The 19,395-nt window shown below is 45.2% G+C and overlaps 1 protein-coding gene across 1 annotated transcript; it reads left to right on the top strand.

The window, feature by feature from the left end:
- Window positions 1-10,724: 10,724 nt before the first annotated feature.
- Window positions 10,725-17,738, top strand: PSMG4 (proteasome assembly chaperone 4). The gene is made up of 3 exons (XM_084850433.1): window positions 10,725-10,979; window positions 16,587-16,662; window positions 17,223-17,738. Exons 1-3 carry the CDS (start codon window positions 10,779-10,781, stop codon window positions 17,342-17,344), a joined length of 399 nt encoding a protein of 132 aa, XP_084706559.1. The 5' UTR covers window positions 10,725-10,778; the 3' UTR covers window positions 17,345-17,738.
- Window positions 17,739-19,395: the final 1,657 nt, after the last annotated feature.

The following is a 19,395-nucleotide window of genomic DNA, read 5'->3' as shown; positions in this document are numbered from 1 at the left end:
GGATGATGGGGGTCATAGAATCATAGAATAGTAGGGTTGGAAGGGGCCTACAAGGCCATCGAGTCCAACCCCCTGCTCAATGCAGGAATCCAAATCCAAGGGTTGTAATCTAACAACATCTGAGGGGTAACAGGTTACTCACCCCTGCCTTCCAACAACATTGCAAGGTAGACAAGTAGTATTCCTTCACTATTCCATAAGGATAAGGAAATGGAGGCAGAGAGGTAGCAGTTTCCTAAGGGCCCCCACAGGGTTCTAGACAGAGGTGATATTTGTCCAAGGGACTTCCCAGTTCATAGTTTGTTATCCTGGCTACAACATTACACTAGCTCTCCAACAAGATGGAGAGGCAAGACATTAATGTCTTAGTTTTCAGAGGGAGAGAATTTACTTTCTTCCCTATAGATCCATTTGATCCTTGAGGTCATCAGGTGAGACGTTCTGGGTGATGCCCAGAACATGCTCCTGAGGTCCGCTCTGCACTTGTTCTGAGCAGAACATTTAGTGTGGTGGTGCCCACTGTGGTGAAATGGGGAACTGTTGTTATGAAATCTCAGCAGATTATATTTATTGCTTGGATTAATGTAGTGATGGTGCATTGTGATTGGGCTTCTTTACCAAGTTAGGATTGGCCAGTGGGGTTCCAAGGGCAGGTATGACAGTTATTGGGGGACATCTTTGTATGTGCTGGTTTATAATTTTACCTGGCTTTGAAGGAATGTGACCTGCTGTTACTGTTCCTTAAGGAAAAGAAATAAACACATTGTTATTTATCCAGTGTGGCTTGGTGGAGGTCAGTACCCATGCAAACTGGAAGTGACAGGCTATACAGCAGCAACATAGTTTTGCTGGTATTCTTGTGGATACAGGCTAAAGGGAGAAAATTCCCCTGGTGGTGGTAGTGGACTGGTAATACTAGCATTAGGCCTCTCAGTTCCACAGGGTGAAGCATCATGCAAACTATGTGGAATAATCTTCCCCCTGAGATTTGACATGCAGCGACAATTCTTAGTTTTTGGTGCACACTGAAGGCACATCTGTTTATGCGAGCTTTACTGGTGTAGTTTAACCTACCATATATCCTATTGTCACAGATTTCATTAAGGTGAGTCACTCTATTCTGACATATAGTAAGTCCAATTAAACAAAATGCCTCTGGAAAAAGGGATGGGAGGCTAGAACTGCAGCTGCTATAAGCTATCATCCTATGCAGCTTACTCAGAAGTAACCCTACTGACATGGCTGCACAAGTTCCTGGAGCCACATCCCCCCCCCCTATTTTCTTACTTAAATGTAAGTTGGATTTTGTTTAATTGGACTTACAGACTCCATTTGAAATCCATACTTTTCATTATAAACTGCAGAACGGGGCTTAAAATAAAGAGCTCTAGACCCTCCCCTTTTAAAGTATAATTTGGCACAAAGACGCCTTCTGGATAACATTCAAGCTGGCTCCCTAGTTTGTGACTGTTGGTTATTATAACAGCATTAACCTACTATTATGCTGCATGGCAGGGCTGGCTTTGTTTTTGAAAATTGTTCCATCCTCCTAGCTGCAAGAGGGGAAGAATACTAAAAAGCCATTAGTTGAAGTGGATGAGGTATCTTCTTCTATGCAATGTCCTGTTGCCCCACCAAGGCTGTTAGTCAGGATATTTCTCCTTGGTGTACTTCCCTCACTGGGCACTTCCGGGCCGTACTGGCTGAGCACTTCCTTTGGGATATTTTGGACTAGATGTTTTCTCATCTTAGTCCAACTCTCTCGTGCCACCTTCAGCTGAAAGGGACTTCAGCTGAAAAGGACGTGTCTCCTCCTGGCAATGCACTTCTAGGGCTGATATTCATCTTATCATCTTCCCTGCCAAAATTCAGACACTTGTAGGGAGCTCCTGCTGAAGGTTTGTCCTACCCATGGATTTGCAGGATGGGGATCAATTAAAGCAAAGGGAGGAGCTGCCAGAGAAGCCTGGGTAGAGATTGGTCTTGTTCTCTTTCCCACTAGACATCTGACCAACACCCTGTCTTAAGGCATTATGTGGCAGAGTTTGTATCATATATCATGGTGGCTGGAGATGATGTGAACCATCAGGTCAGGGAAGGCATCTGTTGCTTTCAGGAGCGCATGCTCCAACAGAGGGGTGAGTAAGCTGGAAAGGGTGAAACCAGCAGCCTCTTCTTGTGGGGTCATGTTTTGTCCCAAAGAGCTAATATAAATCTCCATTACAATTCTTAAGGGATCAGCTCTATGCTCCTTGTTGCACTTTCCCCCACTCCACAGACAAAGACAGAAGTAGGAAATGAGCCCACGGACTCGTTGAGTTTTCCTCTCAGAAGCCAGACTTAAGGCTCTGTTTCTCAAGTCTTGCTTCAACTAGACATGAGCCACTTCAGGATAATCCCCTCGGAGGGAAACCTGGGGGTATTTCACAGGCTTCTGCACCAATGGCATTTGTCATCCAAAGGGAATGGAAAGATCCCAAGCCATTGTGTCAGAACATCCCATTATGTTGCGAGCAGCACAAATTTAGCTTCTGGTGTCTCCCTGTCAGGGCTGAGCATAGATGAAGCTGAAGATCTTTGGTGCCGGGAAGCAGAATACAGCCAGGAGTTACTGGCTTACACAGATCTCTGCAGGGTGGGAAAAATAAGAACATCCCTCTGTGGCAGCTGTAATTAGATTTGAATGACAATATTGTAGCCAACCCCTTCATGGATCACTGCCTTGTTGTGGCGAAGGGGCTTGCGTAACTCAGTGAAGCCATAAGCTATGCCGTGCAGGGCCACCCAAGACGGACAGGTCATGGCAGAGAGTTCTGACAAAATGTGGTCCACTGGAGAAGGAAATGGCAACCCACTCCAGTATTCTTGCCAAGAAAACCCCATGGAACGTATCACAAGGCTAAAAGAGATGACGCCGGAAGATGAGCCCCTCAGGTCGGAAGGTGTCCAATATGCTACTGGGGAAGAGCAGAGGGTATTTCCAAGTAGCGCCAGAAAGAGTGAAGCGGCTGGGCCAAACCCGAAAGGACACTCAGCTGTGGATGTGTCTGGCGGTGAAAAGAAAATCCGATGCTGTAAAGAACAATATTGTTTAGGAACCTGGAATGTCAGATCAATGAATCAAGGTAAGCTGGAGGTGGTCAAACATGAGATGGCAAGATTGAACATCGACATCTTGGGAGTCAGCGAACTCAAATGGACAGGCATGGGCGAATTTAATTCAGGTGACCATCATATCTACTATTGTGGGCAAGAATCCCTTAGAAGAAATGGAGTAGCACTCATAGTCAACAAAAGGGTGGGAAAAGCAGTACTGGGGTACAATCTTAAAAATGATAGAATGATCTCAGTACGAATCCAAGGCAAACCATTCAACATCACAGTAATTCAAGTCTATGCCCCAACCACTGAGGCCGAAGAAGCTGAGGTTGATCGGTTCTATGAAGACCTACAACACCTTCTAGAACTAACACCAAAAAAAGATGTCCTCTTCATCATAGGGGATTGGAATGCTAAAGTAGGAAGTCAAGAAATCACCGGGATAACAGGCAGGCATGGCCTTGGTGTACAAAATGAAGCAGGACAAAAGCTAATAGAGTTTTGCCAAGAGAACATGCTGATCATAGCAAACACTCTTTTCCAACAGCACAAGAGGCGACTCTACACATGGACGTCACCAGATGGTCAATATCGAAATCAGATTGATTATGTCCTTTGCAGCCAAAGATGGAGAAGCTCCATACAGTCAGTAAAAACAAGACCTGGAGCTGACTGTGGCTCAGATCATGAGCTGCTTCTTGCAAAATTTCGGCTTAAATTGAAGAACGTAGGGAAAGCCACTAAACCTTTCAGGTATGACCTAAATCATATCCCTGATGAATATACAGTGGAGGTGAGGAATAGATTTCAGGGATTAGACCTGATAGACAGAGTGCCTGAGGAACTATGGACGGAGGTCCGTAACATTGTTCAGGAGGCAGCAACGAAATCCGTCCCAAAGAAAAAGAAATGCAAGAAAGCCAAGTGGCTGTCTGATGAGGCTTTACAAGTAGCTCACGAAAGAAGGGAAGCGAAAAGCAAGGGAGAAAGGGGAAGATATACCCAACTGAATGCAGAGTTCCAGAGAATAGCAAGGAGAGACAAGAAGGCCTTCTTAAATGAACAATGCAAAGAAATCGAGGAAAACAACAGAATGGGAAAGACTAGAGATCTCTTCAAGAAAATTGGAGATCTCAAGGGAACGTTTTGTGCAAAGACGGGCATGATAAAGGACAAAGAAGGCAGGGACCTAACAGAAGCAGATGAGATTAAGAAGAGGGGGAAAGAATACACAGAAGAACTATACAGGAAAGATCTGAATGTCCCTGATAGCCATGATAGTGCGGTCACTGAACTTGAGCCGGACATCCTCGAGAGTGAAGTCAAGTGGGCCTTAGGAAGCATTAGTAACAACAAAGCTAGCGGAGATGACAGTATTCCAGCCGAGCTATTTAAAATCCTAAAAGATGATGCTGTTAAAGTGCTGCATTCAATATGCCAACAAATCTGGAACACTCAACAGTGGCCACAAGACTGGAAAAGGTCAGTTTACATTCCAATTCCAAAGAAGGGCAACGCCAAAGAGTGTTCAAACTACCGCACAATTGCGCTCATTTCACATGCCAGCAAGGTGATGCTCAAAATCCTACAAGCTAGGCTTCAGCAGTATGCGAACCGAGAACTACCGGAAGTACAAGCTGGGTTTAGAAGAGGCAGAGGGACTAGAGATCAAATCGCCAACATTCGCTGCATCATGGAGAAAGCAAGAGAATTCCAGAAAAACGTCTATTTCTGCTTCATTGACTACGCTAAAGCCTTTGATTGTGTGGATCACAACAAACTGTGGCAAATTCTGAAAGTGATGGGAGTACCAGACCACCTTACCTGTCTCCTGAGAAACCTGTACGAGGGTCAAGAAGCAACAGTAAGAACCAGAGATGGAACAACCGATTGGTTCAAAATTGGGAAAGGAGTATGACAAGGCTGCATATTGTCACCCTGCTTATTTAACTTATATGCAGAGTACATCATGAGAAATGCCGGGTTGGATGAATCAGAGGTCGGAATTAAGATTGCCGGGAGAATTATCAACAACCTCCGATATGCAGACGATACCACCCTAATGGCAGAAAGCAAAGAGGATCTCAAGAGCCTCTTGTTGAGGGTGAAAGAGGAGAGTGCAAAAGCTGGTTTGAAACTCAACATTAAAAAAACTAAGATCATGGCATCTGGCCCCATCACTTCCTGGCATATAGAAGGGGAAGAAATGGCAGCAGTGACAGATTTTACTTTCTTGGGCTCCAAGATCACCGCAGACGGTGACTGTAGCCATGAAATTAAAAGACGCTTGCTCCTTGGGAGGAAAGCTATGGCAAACCTAGACAGCATAGTAAGAAGCAGAGACATCACCTTGCCGACAAAGGTCCGTCTAATCAAATCTATGGTTTTCCCAGTAGTAATGTATGGCTGTGAGAGCTGGACTATAAGGAAGGCTGAGCGCCGAAGAATTGATGCTTTCGAACTGTGGTGCTGGAGAAGACTCTTACGAGTCCCCTGGACTGCAAGGAGGTCCAATCAGTCCATCCTAAAGGAAATCAACCCTGAGTGCTCATTGGAAGGACAGATAATGAAGCTGAAGCTCCAATATTTTGGCCACCTAATGCGAAGAGAAAACTCCCTGGAAAAGACCCTGATGCTGGGAAAGACTGAAGGCAAAAGGAGAAGGGGACGGCAGAGGATGAGATGGCTAGATAGCATCACGGATGCAATGAATATGAACTTGAGCACGCTCCGGGAGAGAGCGCAGGACAGGAAGGCCTGGCGTGCTATGGTCCATGGGGTCACGAAGAGTCGGACACGACTGAACGACTGAACAACAACAACAACATTGTAGCCAAAGGAGATGCCTTGAGTGTCCTATGACAGAAAAGGAAAGTTTTAAAAGGAGGCGGTTGTGTTATTGTTCCAGGTTGCCTTTTCTGAAGGCAGGTTCTCAATAACCCCAGGCTCTATTTGCAGATTAAACATTACTGTACATGTCCTTACATGTTTTTCTGGTTATGGTGTCTAATCTGTAGCACCAGCTGACTGAGTGCCTCTTCCTATTTGGAACTCTCAGTGAGTTCCAACATTTAAATATATACTATCACATCACAGGTGGAGGGAAAAGGGTGTTCTTTTCCCTCTCACTCCTCTTGAAGTCTCGTCTCTCTTTCTGAGCCCCAAACAGCACTGCAAGCCTCCTGGTTTCTTGCTGGCTGGAATCCTAAAGAGGAGCACTCTTGCAAGATTTTGGGGGGCTGGGTTCTATTCTAGTGCTAAACAACATAAACATATCTTCTGGCACACTCTCTTACTAATGCAACTCCTTGGTGTTTGTGAAGATCTTCACAGAAGACCAGCAGAAAGGATTTGTGAAGAAAGCTTTGCTGGCAATACACAGTCCCCAGCTGTGGATATGAGAGACTGGGGTCCTCTCAGTGTACTCCCTCCTTGGGAAGTCCGATATGTCATTAAGGGCAAAGGAGGCAAGTGAGCTGCTAGGTGAGCCTTGAGAGAGGGAAAAGGCAGGCCTCTTTCATCATCAGGGGCACTGGGAGACATGTCATCATGACCATCCCTAGTGGAGGGCACAAGGATGAAGGAGGTGGCAGGGAGGTGACAATGATCACATTACAAGTCTTTTAAAGTTCCAGCCCTCTCCCCCATTAAAACATGTGAAGGTGTGTAGGGGAATATAGTGTTGTTGTGATGATGAGCCCACTGTGGAAGTGTCCTTGCTGGATCTTGGGCACACATTGAAATGTCATCTCTGGATCCAGCTCTGGAGAAAACTGTTGAGATCTTCAACAGAAGCTGGAGATACATAGTTCTGATCACAGGTGTTTGCTGATTTAATGCCTAGCTTAATGGATTTTTGGTTTATTTTTAATCTGTGTATTTTAATTGTTGCTTTAATGAATTTTGTACACTGCCCTGTGATTTGATAATGAAGGGCAGTATAGAAATATTTTAAGCAAAATCAAGCAAGCAATAAATCAGTATTTTGGTGCATTGCAGCAGTGACCTTTAGACATGCTCACAGTGCATCTGTGTGAGCAGGTGCATGCAGCAAGAACATTGGGGATGGCTGGCAGGCATAACAAATGTTTAGATGACCAAGTGTGCTGCTTGTAAGAGGTAAGCACCAGCCCCCATGTTTTCCTATTACTCATCCCCAACCCACCCAAATTGGCTCCATGCAACCTTGGGACTTGGGCCCCAGCCAATGAGAAGACGATAGCTGTGGCTACAGTGGAAGGGCAGACAGGAGATGAGAAATGTGAGAGCATGTAGCTTGCCTACATGCTAGAGTTGTCTGCCATTTTCTGTGGCTCTTCAGATGTTGCTGGACTACATCTCCCATCATCCTTCAGTGCAGCTGGAGCTGATATGAGCTGGAGTTCAACAACATCAGGAGGGATACAGGCTCTCTCCCCACATCCCACTCCCATGACCAATGTCCCCAGAAGCCTCACGATGGAAATGGTGTGCTCCTTTAGGAACCTTGGAAGGCTCCTTTTACTATCTTTGCCAGAAAGTCTTCACATTCTGTATGTGATATTCCTCTTCAAAGATAGTCAGGAAGAGGCTGGGTAGTCTCCAGATGCTTTACTAGCAGCTGCAGCAACCCACTCACTGGCAGTGCCCTAATTATCCTCTCCCCCTGCAAGAAAACCCTTGTGATTTTCTTGTTTCTACATTTAAGTGGGTAATTTTCACCTAATACTTTACTCTAGTTGCCTCCAGAGATGTAGGTAAATAGTGTAACGTATTAGAGACCACATGGTGCAAAGTATAGATGAGCGGTCTGTGAAGACCTGACAGCGATCATAGAAAAGAGAACTCTAGCTAAGAAGTTGAAGTTGGTTGGCACAGCTGTAGCATTGTCAGTGTGAGGCAGGAGCTAGAGATGAACAAAGTCCTCCTTGAAACTTCTTTGAGAGTGAAAAGAGGTTTGTCATGGTGTTCCAAAGGCAACAAAGCAATTTTGCTACTCACAAGCTGCTAAGTAGCACATCCCATTAGCTATTTGCCACCTCTCTTGCTATGTAAATATCCTCAGCGGTTGGATCCAAGATCTGCCTTGGCTAAGAGGAAGGGCTCCACTTGCAGGAGGTCCTCCAACTAATTTTTTAGGATTCCCCCCTCTCCCTATTCAGCACGGTCTCCTTACTCCTCCTGTACCATTTTCAGGGGGCTGGTGGGAGCTGCCGTGGGGAAGGGGGGGGAAGGGGAAGTTTGCTTCCACCAGTGAAGTTGATCCAGGGTAAAGCTGGATCCGACAGTGGTTCTTCTGTCTCTCAAAATATTTTTTGGAATAAGCCACTTATTCACTTATTGCACAAAGTAGTGTAGCGTGTGTCAACCAGTGCATAACCAGGCAGAAGCTCAGCAGGCAGAGCTCCATCCCTCTCACCTCTTCTCTGAGAAGTATAGCTAAGGTGGAATGGGAACCAGGCTAAAATAATAATAATCATCATCATCAAGATTCCCCTCCATGCTTACACATCTCCCATGCTGTTACTTGGTGCTCAGGATCCTGTTGTAAGAGATTCAATAGCCTTCTCTGACTTTCACTGAGAACAGATACATCATACCAATGAACTTAAACCATTTAGACTGTAAAAACACAGTGGAGGCCTAGAGCCTCTTGATGCAGATCAGCCATCTTAACAGTAACAGCCAACAAGAGGTTCTCCTTCCCACACTGTCTGTAGGAGGCAGATGCCCCCTCCTAGAAATATTAACTCTTCATTCACCAGAGTCTGTTTCATGCACTTTACCACAGTTCCTTACAAATATTAGCCCTTGCACAGTACTGAGACAATAGCCCTGCAGTATACCCAGCTTATGAATGATTCTGAAAAACACACACACATCACTGGCTGCCCAGATAAGGACACAGTTGGTCTATCAACCTAAGCTGACAAAAGGTGCTCTGTGCCAGAGTCCACCTGTGCCTCTAGTGACAATGCTGAATCCAAGAAAACCCTCAAACTACGAACCTGGTCCTTTAGGTGGAATGCAACCCCTCCAGAACAGGTTGAACATCACTGAGCCGAACCTCCATGTTTTCTGGATGAAGTCCCAGTTTCAACTCTCAGATTCTATGATCTTTCATTCAGTATCAGAGAAATGCATCTCTTATGTGCAATTCTGTACATAACTACTCAGAAGTCAGTGCTATTGAGTTCAATGGGACTTACTCCTACCTACAGTCCTATAATGGGTAGCAGTGGGGATAAGACAGACAGACGGAGAAGGTTCTGGCAGAGGTGGCTCTGTACTGGGGACAAATGGGGCAGTGACCCCCTGCCTGTCCTCCACCCACTCGTCAAAACATCAAAAGGGGGGGGGAATCCAAAAGCACCTGAGTATAGACTGTAACTATATATATATATATATATATATATATAATGCAGATCTCTAAAATACTTGTGGACTATAAAAATATATATAATGCAGATCTCTAAAATACTTGTGGACTATAAAAATATTTATTATGCAGATCTCTAAAATCCTTTTTAGATTTTAAGCAAAATCAAGCAAGCAATAAATCAGTATTTTGGTGCATTGCAGCAGTGACCTTTAGACATTGTCACTCAATGTGCTCAATTGCCATTTGATTTTCATGGCAATGTAACACAAGTATGGTATACTAAAAGTTTGTTTTGTAAATATTGATAGACAAGTCAAAACACATAACAAGAAACAAATGTGTTATATGGCACAATTTGCATAAAGTAATTGGTGAAGTAAGGACTTGTTATATGTTTGTAAATATTAATTTGAAGCATACATACTATTTTTATAATTATTAGATTTAATAGAAAGAATATAAAGAATCATATCTTACTCCCCTTTATCACATGAGTATGGTTTTTATCAAGTGTATGTGTTGTAGAGGAAAATAGCTCTAAATATCATGGTTGACAACTAATTTTTAAGATTGTAAAGAATTGTATATGCAAATTTATTATACAACAAAATATGTGTATTTTTAATTTATTTTAAATAGATAAATTGCTCCTGAGGAAGAGGCCCAGTCTCGCAACGTATTGAGCATTTTAGAGATCTGCATAATAAATATTTTTGTAGTCCACGAGTGTTTTAGAGATCTGCATAAAAAATAATTATTACAGTCCATACTCGGAGGCGCTTTGGGATCCGCCCCCCCCCTTCGATGTTTTGTGCATACAGCGCCTTCCCTTTTGGTTTCCTCCACCCACTTGTGGCTGAGAGATCCCCTCACGACCCGGTGCATTTGCTCCACGGCTTCCAAGTGCCGCGCGCGATCTTCTCTACTCCTCCGGGAATCCCAGTAGAATATGGAGCGTCTGCCCTGCCCTCCGCGCCCCCAGCCCCACTTCTGTAACAGGACTTCCCCCCTAGCTGGGGCCAGATACTGTCATCAGAAAATGTTGCTGCAGACGAGCCTATGGAAAAATAGGCTTTCGATCTGAATAAAATCGGAGCCGCCAGCTGCTTCTTTTTGCCCTTGGCGACTCGGAGGCCCCCCTACGCCACCATCTTCCGGCGCAGTCCGGAGGACACGAAAGCGGGGAGGGGGGGCTCAAGCGAGCCTTGGGCAAACTGAAAGTGAAAAGCCGCGGGGACGTCGCTGCTACGCTCGGGGATCGCTTGCTTTGGCCTGCTGCAGCCCGCGGCCCGGCGGCTGGAGCGGCTGAATCCCGGCGATGGAGGAGCCGGGAAGGGGCGCAGCCGAGCGGGGCTCGGCTCCCGCCGCGGCGGATCGCATCTCCTTGCACAATTTCCGCGGCCGCCTCGCCGAGCAGGTGGTCCACTTCCACGCCATGCGCCTGCGGGACTCCCTCTTCCTGTGGATCGGGGACGGGCCTCAGCTCGGCAACCTGGCGGTAGCCATGCGCACCCCCCGCGTGAGTGTGCACGTTTGCCCGGCAGTCAAGCCCAGTGAATGAAAGCGGGGCTGACTCCCGGGGAAGCACGCGTAGGATCGCCCCGACGATGCTGATGCGGATTTCTCATAACGGGAAGGATTTCTGGGAGCCTGGAAGATAGGGGACACCCTCTGGCCCGCCACCCCCCGCCCCACCTCGATCCCTCACCCCGCCCTTGCCAGTTCGTGGGTGAAATTGCTTGCATGATTCTTCAGGAAGGTTCTCTTCTGAGAAACGCCCCGCTGTCGGAGTAAATACAAAGGGTATCTTTTTTTCTCTCTCCCCCTAGCTGGGGAACCTCGGGCCTAGGCGCCCAATCCGGCCCTCGGGGCTTTCCCAGCAGCCACGATCCCTTTCCCCCAACCACTGATGTTTTGGTGGTTTCTTGGCCTTTGTGCATATTTCCCCCCTATTTTAAAAGATAGAAATGCCTCTCGTAAGGCATAGATACTGTCAGGAAGAGCTTTCAGCTGCAACATGCTGTTTTGTTTTGTGCGCGTGTGTGTATTTTTTGGCCCCACCCCTTTGTCTTTGGTCCCGCCCACCATTGGAATGTGGGGCCCCGGAGCCTCTCTGAATGCGGCCCTCTGGCTGAAAGAGGCTCCCCTCCCCTCCCCGCCTCGCCTCTTCCTCTCGTGTTCTGCTTATTATTTAGAATTGTTGGGTCTGGTGGGTAAACTTGCCCTAGCAAGAGAGCAACAAAATAAATAAGAAATCGTTCAGAGCACCATTTTATTTTCACATAGTGTGATAGTCATAGAGTCCAAAAAAGCCAGGGCACAAATTTTCTCACCCCATCTCCCTGGAGCCAGGAGAGGCCATGTCAAATCTGTATAACTAAAGTTACGTGTTTGTGTGTTTATACATCAAGATTCTATTCTGACGTTCAGGGGATGTTGCGCTTGCATCAAGAAAGTTTTCCGTCCAAAAGTCTTGGGCTGGCAGGAGGAGAAAATATGTGTTTGGGGGCTGGGTTGGAGGTTGCCTTGGATCTGCTCGGTCCGAGGTGGGGAAACCTGTGGCTCTGTAGATGTTGGACTGCCACTCCTGTCATCCCTGCTGATTGGCTGTGCTTAGTGGGGCTGATGAGAGTTGGAGTCCCAACAATATCTGGAGGGCTGCAGGTTGCCCAGCCCTGCACAAGATCCAAGGGTTGTTACTTTCCCTGAGAGGGTTTAGGATCAAGCCCTTCATCTATGCCAGCCTGGCATTGGCATTGCAGGTGTCACAGAAGGTTTGTCTATGCAAATTACGGGTGCTTCCAGGCAGCTTTTACTGCACAATCCCCTTGGCTCGTTCATGTAATTTTACAGGATGGTCCAGATGGTGTTGGCTTCAATTTGTAACCCTCCTGTGTTTTCCTACCACTTTTTTTTCTTACCAGAAAAAAAAATCCATTAAGGAGGAAAAGATGAAATAGCTGCACAGTGCCTTTTGATTGGTAGTGCTAGGAGCCCTCGGTCTGGAAACCCCCTTTGTTGTTTATTCGGTCAGTCACTTCCGACTCTTCGTGTCTTCATGGACCAGCCCACGCCAGAGCTTCCTGTTGGCTGTCGCCACCCCCAGTTCCCCCAAGGTCGAGTCCGTCACCTCCAGAATATCATCCATCCATCTTGCCCTTGGTCGGCCCCTCTTCCTTTTGCCTTCCACTTTCCCTAGCATCAGCATCTTCTCCAGGGTATCCTGTCTTCTCATGATGTGGCCGAAGTACTTCAGTTTTGCCTTTAATATCCTTCCCTCAAGTGAGCAGTCTGGCTTTATTTCCTGGAGTATGGACTGGTTTGATCTTCTTGCAGTCCAAGGCACTCTCAGAATTTTCCTCCAGCACCACAGTTCAAAAGCATCTCTCTTCCTTCGCTCAGCCTTCCTTGTGGTCCAGCTCTCGCAGCCATAGGTTACTACGGGGAATACCATTGCTTGAACTATGCAGACCTTTGTTGTCAGTGTGATGTCTCTGCTGTTCACTATTTTATCAAGATTTGTCATTGCTGTCCTCCCAAGAAGTAAACGTCTTCTGATTTCCTGGCTGCAGTCAGTGTCTGCAGTAATCTTTGCACATAGAAAGACAAAGTCTGTCACTGCCTCCACGTTTTCTCCCTCTATTTGCCAGTTCTCAATCAAGCTGGTTGCCATAATCTTGGTTTTTATGAGGTTGAATTGCAACCCGGCTTTTGCACTTTCTTCTTTCACCTGCGTCATGAGGTTCCTCAGCTCCTCCTTGCTTTCAGCCATCAAAGTGGTATTATCTGCATATCGGAGATTGTTAATGTTTGTTCCAGTGATTTTAACTCCAGCCTTGGCTTCATCAAGCCCAGCAAGTCGCATGATGTGTTCTGTGTACAGGTTGAATAGGTAGGGTGAGAGTATACAACCCTGCCGTACTCCTTTCCCAATCTTAAACCAGTCTGTTGTTCCATGGTCTGTTCTTACCGTTGCTACTTGGTCGTTATACAGATTCCTCAGGAGGCAGACAAGATGACTTGGTATCCCCATACCACCAAGAACTTGCCACAGTTTGTGATGATCCACACAGTCAAAGGCTTTAGAATAGTCAATAAAACAGAAATAGATGTTTTTCTGAAACTCCCTGGCTTTCTCCATTATCCAGAGGATATTGGCAATTTGGTCTCTAGTTCCTCTGCCTTTTCTAAACCCAGCTTGTACATCTGGCAATTCTCATTCCATGAATTGCTGGAGTCTACCTTGCAAGATCTTGAGCATTACCTTACTGGCATGTGAAATAAGTGCCACTGTTCGATGAACATTCTTTGGTGCTTCCTTTTTTGGTATGGGGATATAGGTTGATTTTTCCCGATCCGTTGGCCATTCTTGTGTTTTCCAAATTTGCTGGCATATGGCATGCATCACCTTGACAGCATCATCTTGCAAGATTTTAAACAGTTCAGCTGGGATACCGTCATCTCCTGCTGCCTTCTTATTAGCAATGCTTCTTAAGGCCCATTCAACCTCACTCTTCAGGATGTCTGGCTCTAGCTCACTGACCACACCATCAAATCTATCCCCAATATTATTATTCTTCCTATACAGATCTTCCGTATATTCTTGCCACCTTTTCTTGATCTCTTCTGCTTCTGTTAGGTCCTTGCCATCTTTGTTTTTGATCATACCCATTTTTGCCTGGAATTTACCTCCGATGTTTCTAATTTTCTGGAAGAGGTCTCTTGTCCTTCCTATTCTATTACCTTCTTCTGCTTCCGTGCATTGCCTGTTTAAAAATAATTCCTCATCTCTTTTGGCTAACCTCTGGAATTTTGCATTTAATTGGGCATATCTCCCCCTATCACTGTTGCCTTTTGCTTTCCTTTCTTGGGCTGCTTCCAGTGTCTCAGCAGACAGCCATCTTGCCTTTCTTGGTTTCCTTTTTCTTTGGGACGTTTTTTGTTGCCGCCTCCTGAACAATGTTGCGAACTTCTGTCCATAGTTCTTCCGGGACCCTATCTACTAAATCTAGTCCCTTAAATCTATTCTTCACCTCCACTGCATATTCATTAGGAATATTAGTGAGCTCATATCTAACTGATCTGTGGGTCTTCCCTATTCTCTTTAGTCTGATTCTAAATTGTGCAATAAGAAGTTCGTGATCTGAACTACAATCAGCTCCAGGTCTTGTTTTTACCAACTGCATAGATGTCCGCCACCTTTGGCTACAAAGGATGTAGTCAATCTGATTTTGGCGTCAACCGTCTGGTGAAGTCTATGCATAAAGTCGTCTCTTAGGTTGTTGGAAGAGAGTGTTTGTTATGCACAGTGAGTTGTCTTGGCAAAATTCTGTCAGCCTATGTCCTGCTTCATTTTGTTCTCCCAGACCATGCTTGCCTGTGATTCCAGGTGTCGTTTGACTACCCACCTTAGCATTCCAGTCTCCTGTAATGAAAATAACATCTTTGTTTGGCGTACTATCCAGTAGGTGCTGCAGATCCTCATATAACTCATCTACTTCTGCTTCTTCAGCATCTGTGTTTGGGGCATATATTTGGATCACTGTGATGTTAAATGGCTTACCCTGAATTCAAATTGAGATCATTCTGTCATTTTTTGGGTTGTATCCAAGCACTGCTTTAGCCACTTTATTATTAATTATGAAGGCTACTCCATTTCTTCTGTGGTCCTCTTGTCCACAGTAGTAGATCTGGAGGTCATTTGATGTGAAGTGGCCCATTCCAGGCCATTTCAGTTCACTGACACCCAAAATGTCTATATTTAATCTTGACATCTCCCCAATAACCACATCCAGTTTTCCCTGGCTCATAGATCTTACATTCCAGGTTCCTATGGTGTGTTGAACTTTAGAACATCGGATTCATCGTTCACCACCAGCACCATCAGCTGCTAGCCATCCTTTCGGCTTTGAGCTAGCTGCGTCATCACATCTGGGGCTAGCTGAACTTATCCTCTGTTCCTCCCCAGTAGCATTTTGACCATCTTCTGACCTGGGAGTCCCATCTTCCGATGGTATACCGACATATCTCTGGTTGTACTGATCCATTTAGTTTTCATAGCAAGAATACTGGGGTGGGTTGCCGTTTCCTTCCCCAGGGATCGTATTTAGTCTGACCTCTCTGCCATGACCTTCCCGTCTTGGGTGTCCCTTCACAGTTTAGCTCATGACGTCATTGAGGTGCTCAAGCTCCAGCACCACAACAAGGTAACGATCTCCTTTGCTGAAGGGAAACACCCTATGTGTCATTTAATGCTCTACATCTAAGTAATTTGGACTACAATCCTATACCCACAAATCTGGGAATAAGTCCCATAGGATTCAGTGGGACATAGTTCTGAGTAGACCTCTATAGAATTGCATGGTTGGTCCCTTAACACATTTGGTACAAATTTTGCATCGTTGCCCAAAGTCAATTTCAGTTGGTCGCCATTTTGTAACTTTTCAACCTAAGCTTCTAAAAATCTTTGGGATAAATGTTTGGTCATTATCAGCTTGCCCTCAAAATTTCATCCACATTAATTCTCCAGTATGGCTCCAAGGGCAAGCATGTGCTATTAAGGAAAGGGCGTCAGCCATCTTGGCTGTCATCCTTGGTTTTAGGGTCAACCCTAAAAGGCATCACTTAGGTATGGGGAGACCTGGATTCAGCAGGTCAAAAAAACATAAAAACCAGTCAAGCAAACAAATTCCCCTCGAATAGCCTCAAAACCTGTGACATCTCCCTGATGATATGGCTTCCTCCTCCCCTGATATACTTGGGCCCATCCTTATGCGGGGTGCTCAGCAGCCTCCTATCTGAAGGACTGATCAGGCCCAAACCTGCTTTGTTCAGAAGCGTTGCAGCAACATACCAGGCTTATGTTGTCAATATTGTTGGCAGTTCTCTTGATTTACCGCAGACATAGTTAATTTCGGAGAAATAGTTACCTACAGTAGTCAAATGTTGGAAACAATGTATTAATTGCTTAGGATGCCAGGAACAACAGCAGTTAGCATGTTTTTGGTCTCTGCTTTTACCTTCTGGCATCTCTTAGTTTGTTTGGCATGTGGCTGGGATAAGAATGTTATTTCTAGCAAACTCTGAGGGTGGAAAACAACTCACCAAGCCTTTGCTTTGTTTCCAGGACTCCATTCCAGCATCTACCTTACTCTTTGGCAATTCTTCTGATAGCACCTCCAATTCTTTAGCCCAAAGATTAGGTATGTGTGTGTGTCTAAACCAGCGGTACTGAACCTCTTTCAGACCTGGGGCTGAATTCAATTTGGGAGAAGTGGGGGGGGGGAGCTGCATTCCAGTGGTGGGCACTGCTAAAGGCAGAATGAGGTGGGGCCAAACATACCAGCATATTTTAGCTGAAAGCTGTTACTTACAGTGGCTAAGCCGGGTTGGTGGTGGGTGGGTGGGTGGTTCAACCTTGTAGAATGAGGTGGGAGGTGGAGAACCTGCAAAAGCATGGAAACCACAAAATGATTTGCAGGAAAGGGGTGCATCCCTGCTTTAAACTTTTTGCATATCCAAATGGAAACAATCGTATGAAAATGTCTTTAAAACATTTTTAACTCTGAAGGATGCCTAGAGTATTAGGTATATATTTTACCGCAGACACCAATAGGTGTCCGTCTCCTAATTGCTGACCAGTTCCTGTAAACTCCTGTGGACTTTGAATTGGGCACTGGTATTTCAATGCTGCATTAACTATTTATTTCCTGCCATGTCTTTCCTAGGAGGTTGATGACCATCTGCTTTGTTTGTGTTTTAGCCAGCAAGACTAAAAAACAGATTTTTGTCAGCTATAATATCCAAAATACAGACAGCAGTTTCATACTACTCGTAGAAAACCGAATCAAGGAGGAAATGGCAACTTTTCCAGACAAGTTTTAGCTTGGCATTATTGTAGCATATCTGCATTTTCGTTTGTATGTCTATTTTTTCCTTTTAAAAAAATAAAGAATGGGATTTCGTGCTTTTTCTGTCCCTGCGTGACATATTTTGGACAGTTAAATGCATTCAGTTCAGTTTAGCTTCTTTGAACTTGTCAGTTGCAAGGGAACAGAAGGTATATATGTGAAACGGCGCTGCCAATCAAAAGGTACTGTGTAGCTATTCCGTCTTCCCACATTAATGGATTTTTTTTGTGGTAAGAAAAAGGAAGGAAGACGTGTAGGAAAACACAGGATGGTAGAAATGGCAGACAGTGTTATTTGGGCTGCCCTCCCCCGGTAAAATTCAGTGAATTAGGTAGTTCAGTTTCACAATAAAAGCCACGTCTGGAAGCACCCTTTGTGAGCATGACGTTCTCTGGACACTCCACTTGGTATACTGTAGAGGTGCATTCCCCAAGCTAGTACCCTCCAGATGTTTTGAACCACAACTCCCAGCATCCCTGGCCATTGGTCATGTTGTCTGGGTCTGATGGGCAGGCACCAGTTTGCAGAAAGCTGCTGTAGATTCCCTAGTAGTAAGCAGCAATGTTTGGCTAAGATTGCCACCTACTGGATATGCTGGGTAATGCATACATGATTATGGAATTTTTCTCTTCTGCGCTCTCTGCTCTGGTCTAGATCTCTTGCATCCAGATTATGAGGTAAACCAAACCTGCTTCACGGCTGTACTGCTTCAGCTGATTTGGTTCTCTACAAAATAACATCTTCACACATAGAAAACCAGGTGTCGGGGAGAAGGCTGCTCTGCCGGTTTTCTGTGCGTGCAGATTATTTTGTGTGGATCCAAAATCATGTGAGGCTCCCCCTGCAGTCTGAAATGGTACAGCGCACAACCAGGTTGACCTCTTGTACATTCTGTGAGAACCCGAGACAGCTGGGTCCGACACTTTACCTCTAACAGAGAAGAGGAAAGTATCTAGAATCACATCTGTGAGAGGAAGAAGTGCTGGAAGCCACCTAGTGGCTCTTGTGAGTCATTTAGTGTTTGCTCCTTGCTTCTCCTTTCTGTTAAAACACCACTTCACCATTCTTGGATTTTTTTTAAATCCAAACACTTAAAAAAAAGTGTGTGTGGGTATCCTCCTGAATTATCTGGATTATCTGTGGAATTATTCCACAGGTGGGCAACTTGTAGGCCAACACACCTGGAAGGCCACAACTCCCATCATCCCTTGCCATTGGCTATGCTGGCCAGCAGTGATGGGAGGTGTAGGCCAGAACATCTGGAGTGCCCCAAGTTGCCCAGCCGTGGCCTTCTTCCTTCAAGAATAACAGCAATCACTTCTATTGCTATATTAAAACATCCTGGGTTATAAAGCCAAGACAGATAATTCAGCATTTGTCCAATTTCATATTTGGTGAGATGCTTTGAATCGGCCTTTTCCAACTCGAGGCCCCTCCGGTGTTTTGGTCTGCAGCTCTCATCCATCCCTGACTATTGCCCATGCTGGCTGGGACTGATGGGAGTTCTAGTCGAAACCATCTGGAGGGATCCAGTTTAGGGAAAGTTGCTGTAAATAAATGAATGCAGTAGTAATGACACAGAGGGCACAATCCGCCAGGACAGTCTCTTTTGTGAGTCCCACAGAAGCAGTACATGAGTTTTAATGCTTGCTTTTGATCTGCTGTTAGCTGATCTAGGAGCCCCTTTTGACATTTTAGAGCGGAGGGAAATAGTTCAAAGAAATAAAATACTAAGAGGTATGGTTGATGGCACGAAGGTGTTGTGCCCTTTGCTTTCGCTGTTTGCTTTCTCTCAGTGTTTCTTCCTTGGGTGTGTTGGGATCCAATTTCACAGAACTGCAGAATAATTATTGCAGGCAGGAATTGCTCCTTTTTGCATTTCCTTGTTTTGGGGATTTAAACTGAACTTAGTTCTAAAACGAATAGAGTTTTTTTTCTCTCAGTGTTATGATGCAAATATGCTTGCTTTAGGGAAAATTACACACAAAATTATTTATGAAAATAAATGCAAAAGTTCTTTTTTTA

Source organism: Heloderma suspectum, chromosome 4, assembly GCF_057233095.1.
Source record: "Heloderma suspectum isolate Gila_16-S chromosome 4, 16-S_ref, whole genome shotgun sequence".
Lineage (NCBI taxonomy): Eukaryota > Metazoa > Chordata > Lepidosauria > Squamata > Helodermatidae > Heloderma > Heloderma suspectum.
Note: the sequence above shows the minus strand (reverse complement) of the source record. Positions and strands in the feature narration are given on the sequence as shown.

What these genes read in the sequence shown, in the direction of transcription:
- PSMG4 (XM_084850433.1), top strand. Translation starts at nt 10,779, where the DNA reads ATGGAGGAGCCGGGAAGGGGCGCAGCCGAGCGGGGCTCGGCTCCCGCC. An exon ending in TAGCCATGCGCACCCCCCGC is followed by an intron (nt 10,980 to 16,586) that starts GTGAGTGTGCAC and finishes CTTTGTTTCCAG; the next exon opens with GACTCCATTCCAGCATCTAC. An exon ending in TTCTTTAGCCCAAAGATTAG is followed by an intron (nt 16,663 to 17,222) that starts GTATGTGTGTGT and finishes TTTGTGTTTTAG; the next exon opens with CCAGCAAGACTAAAAAACAG.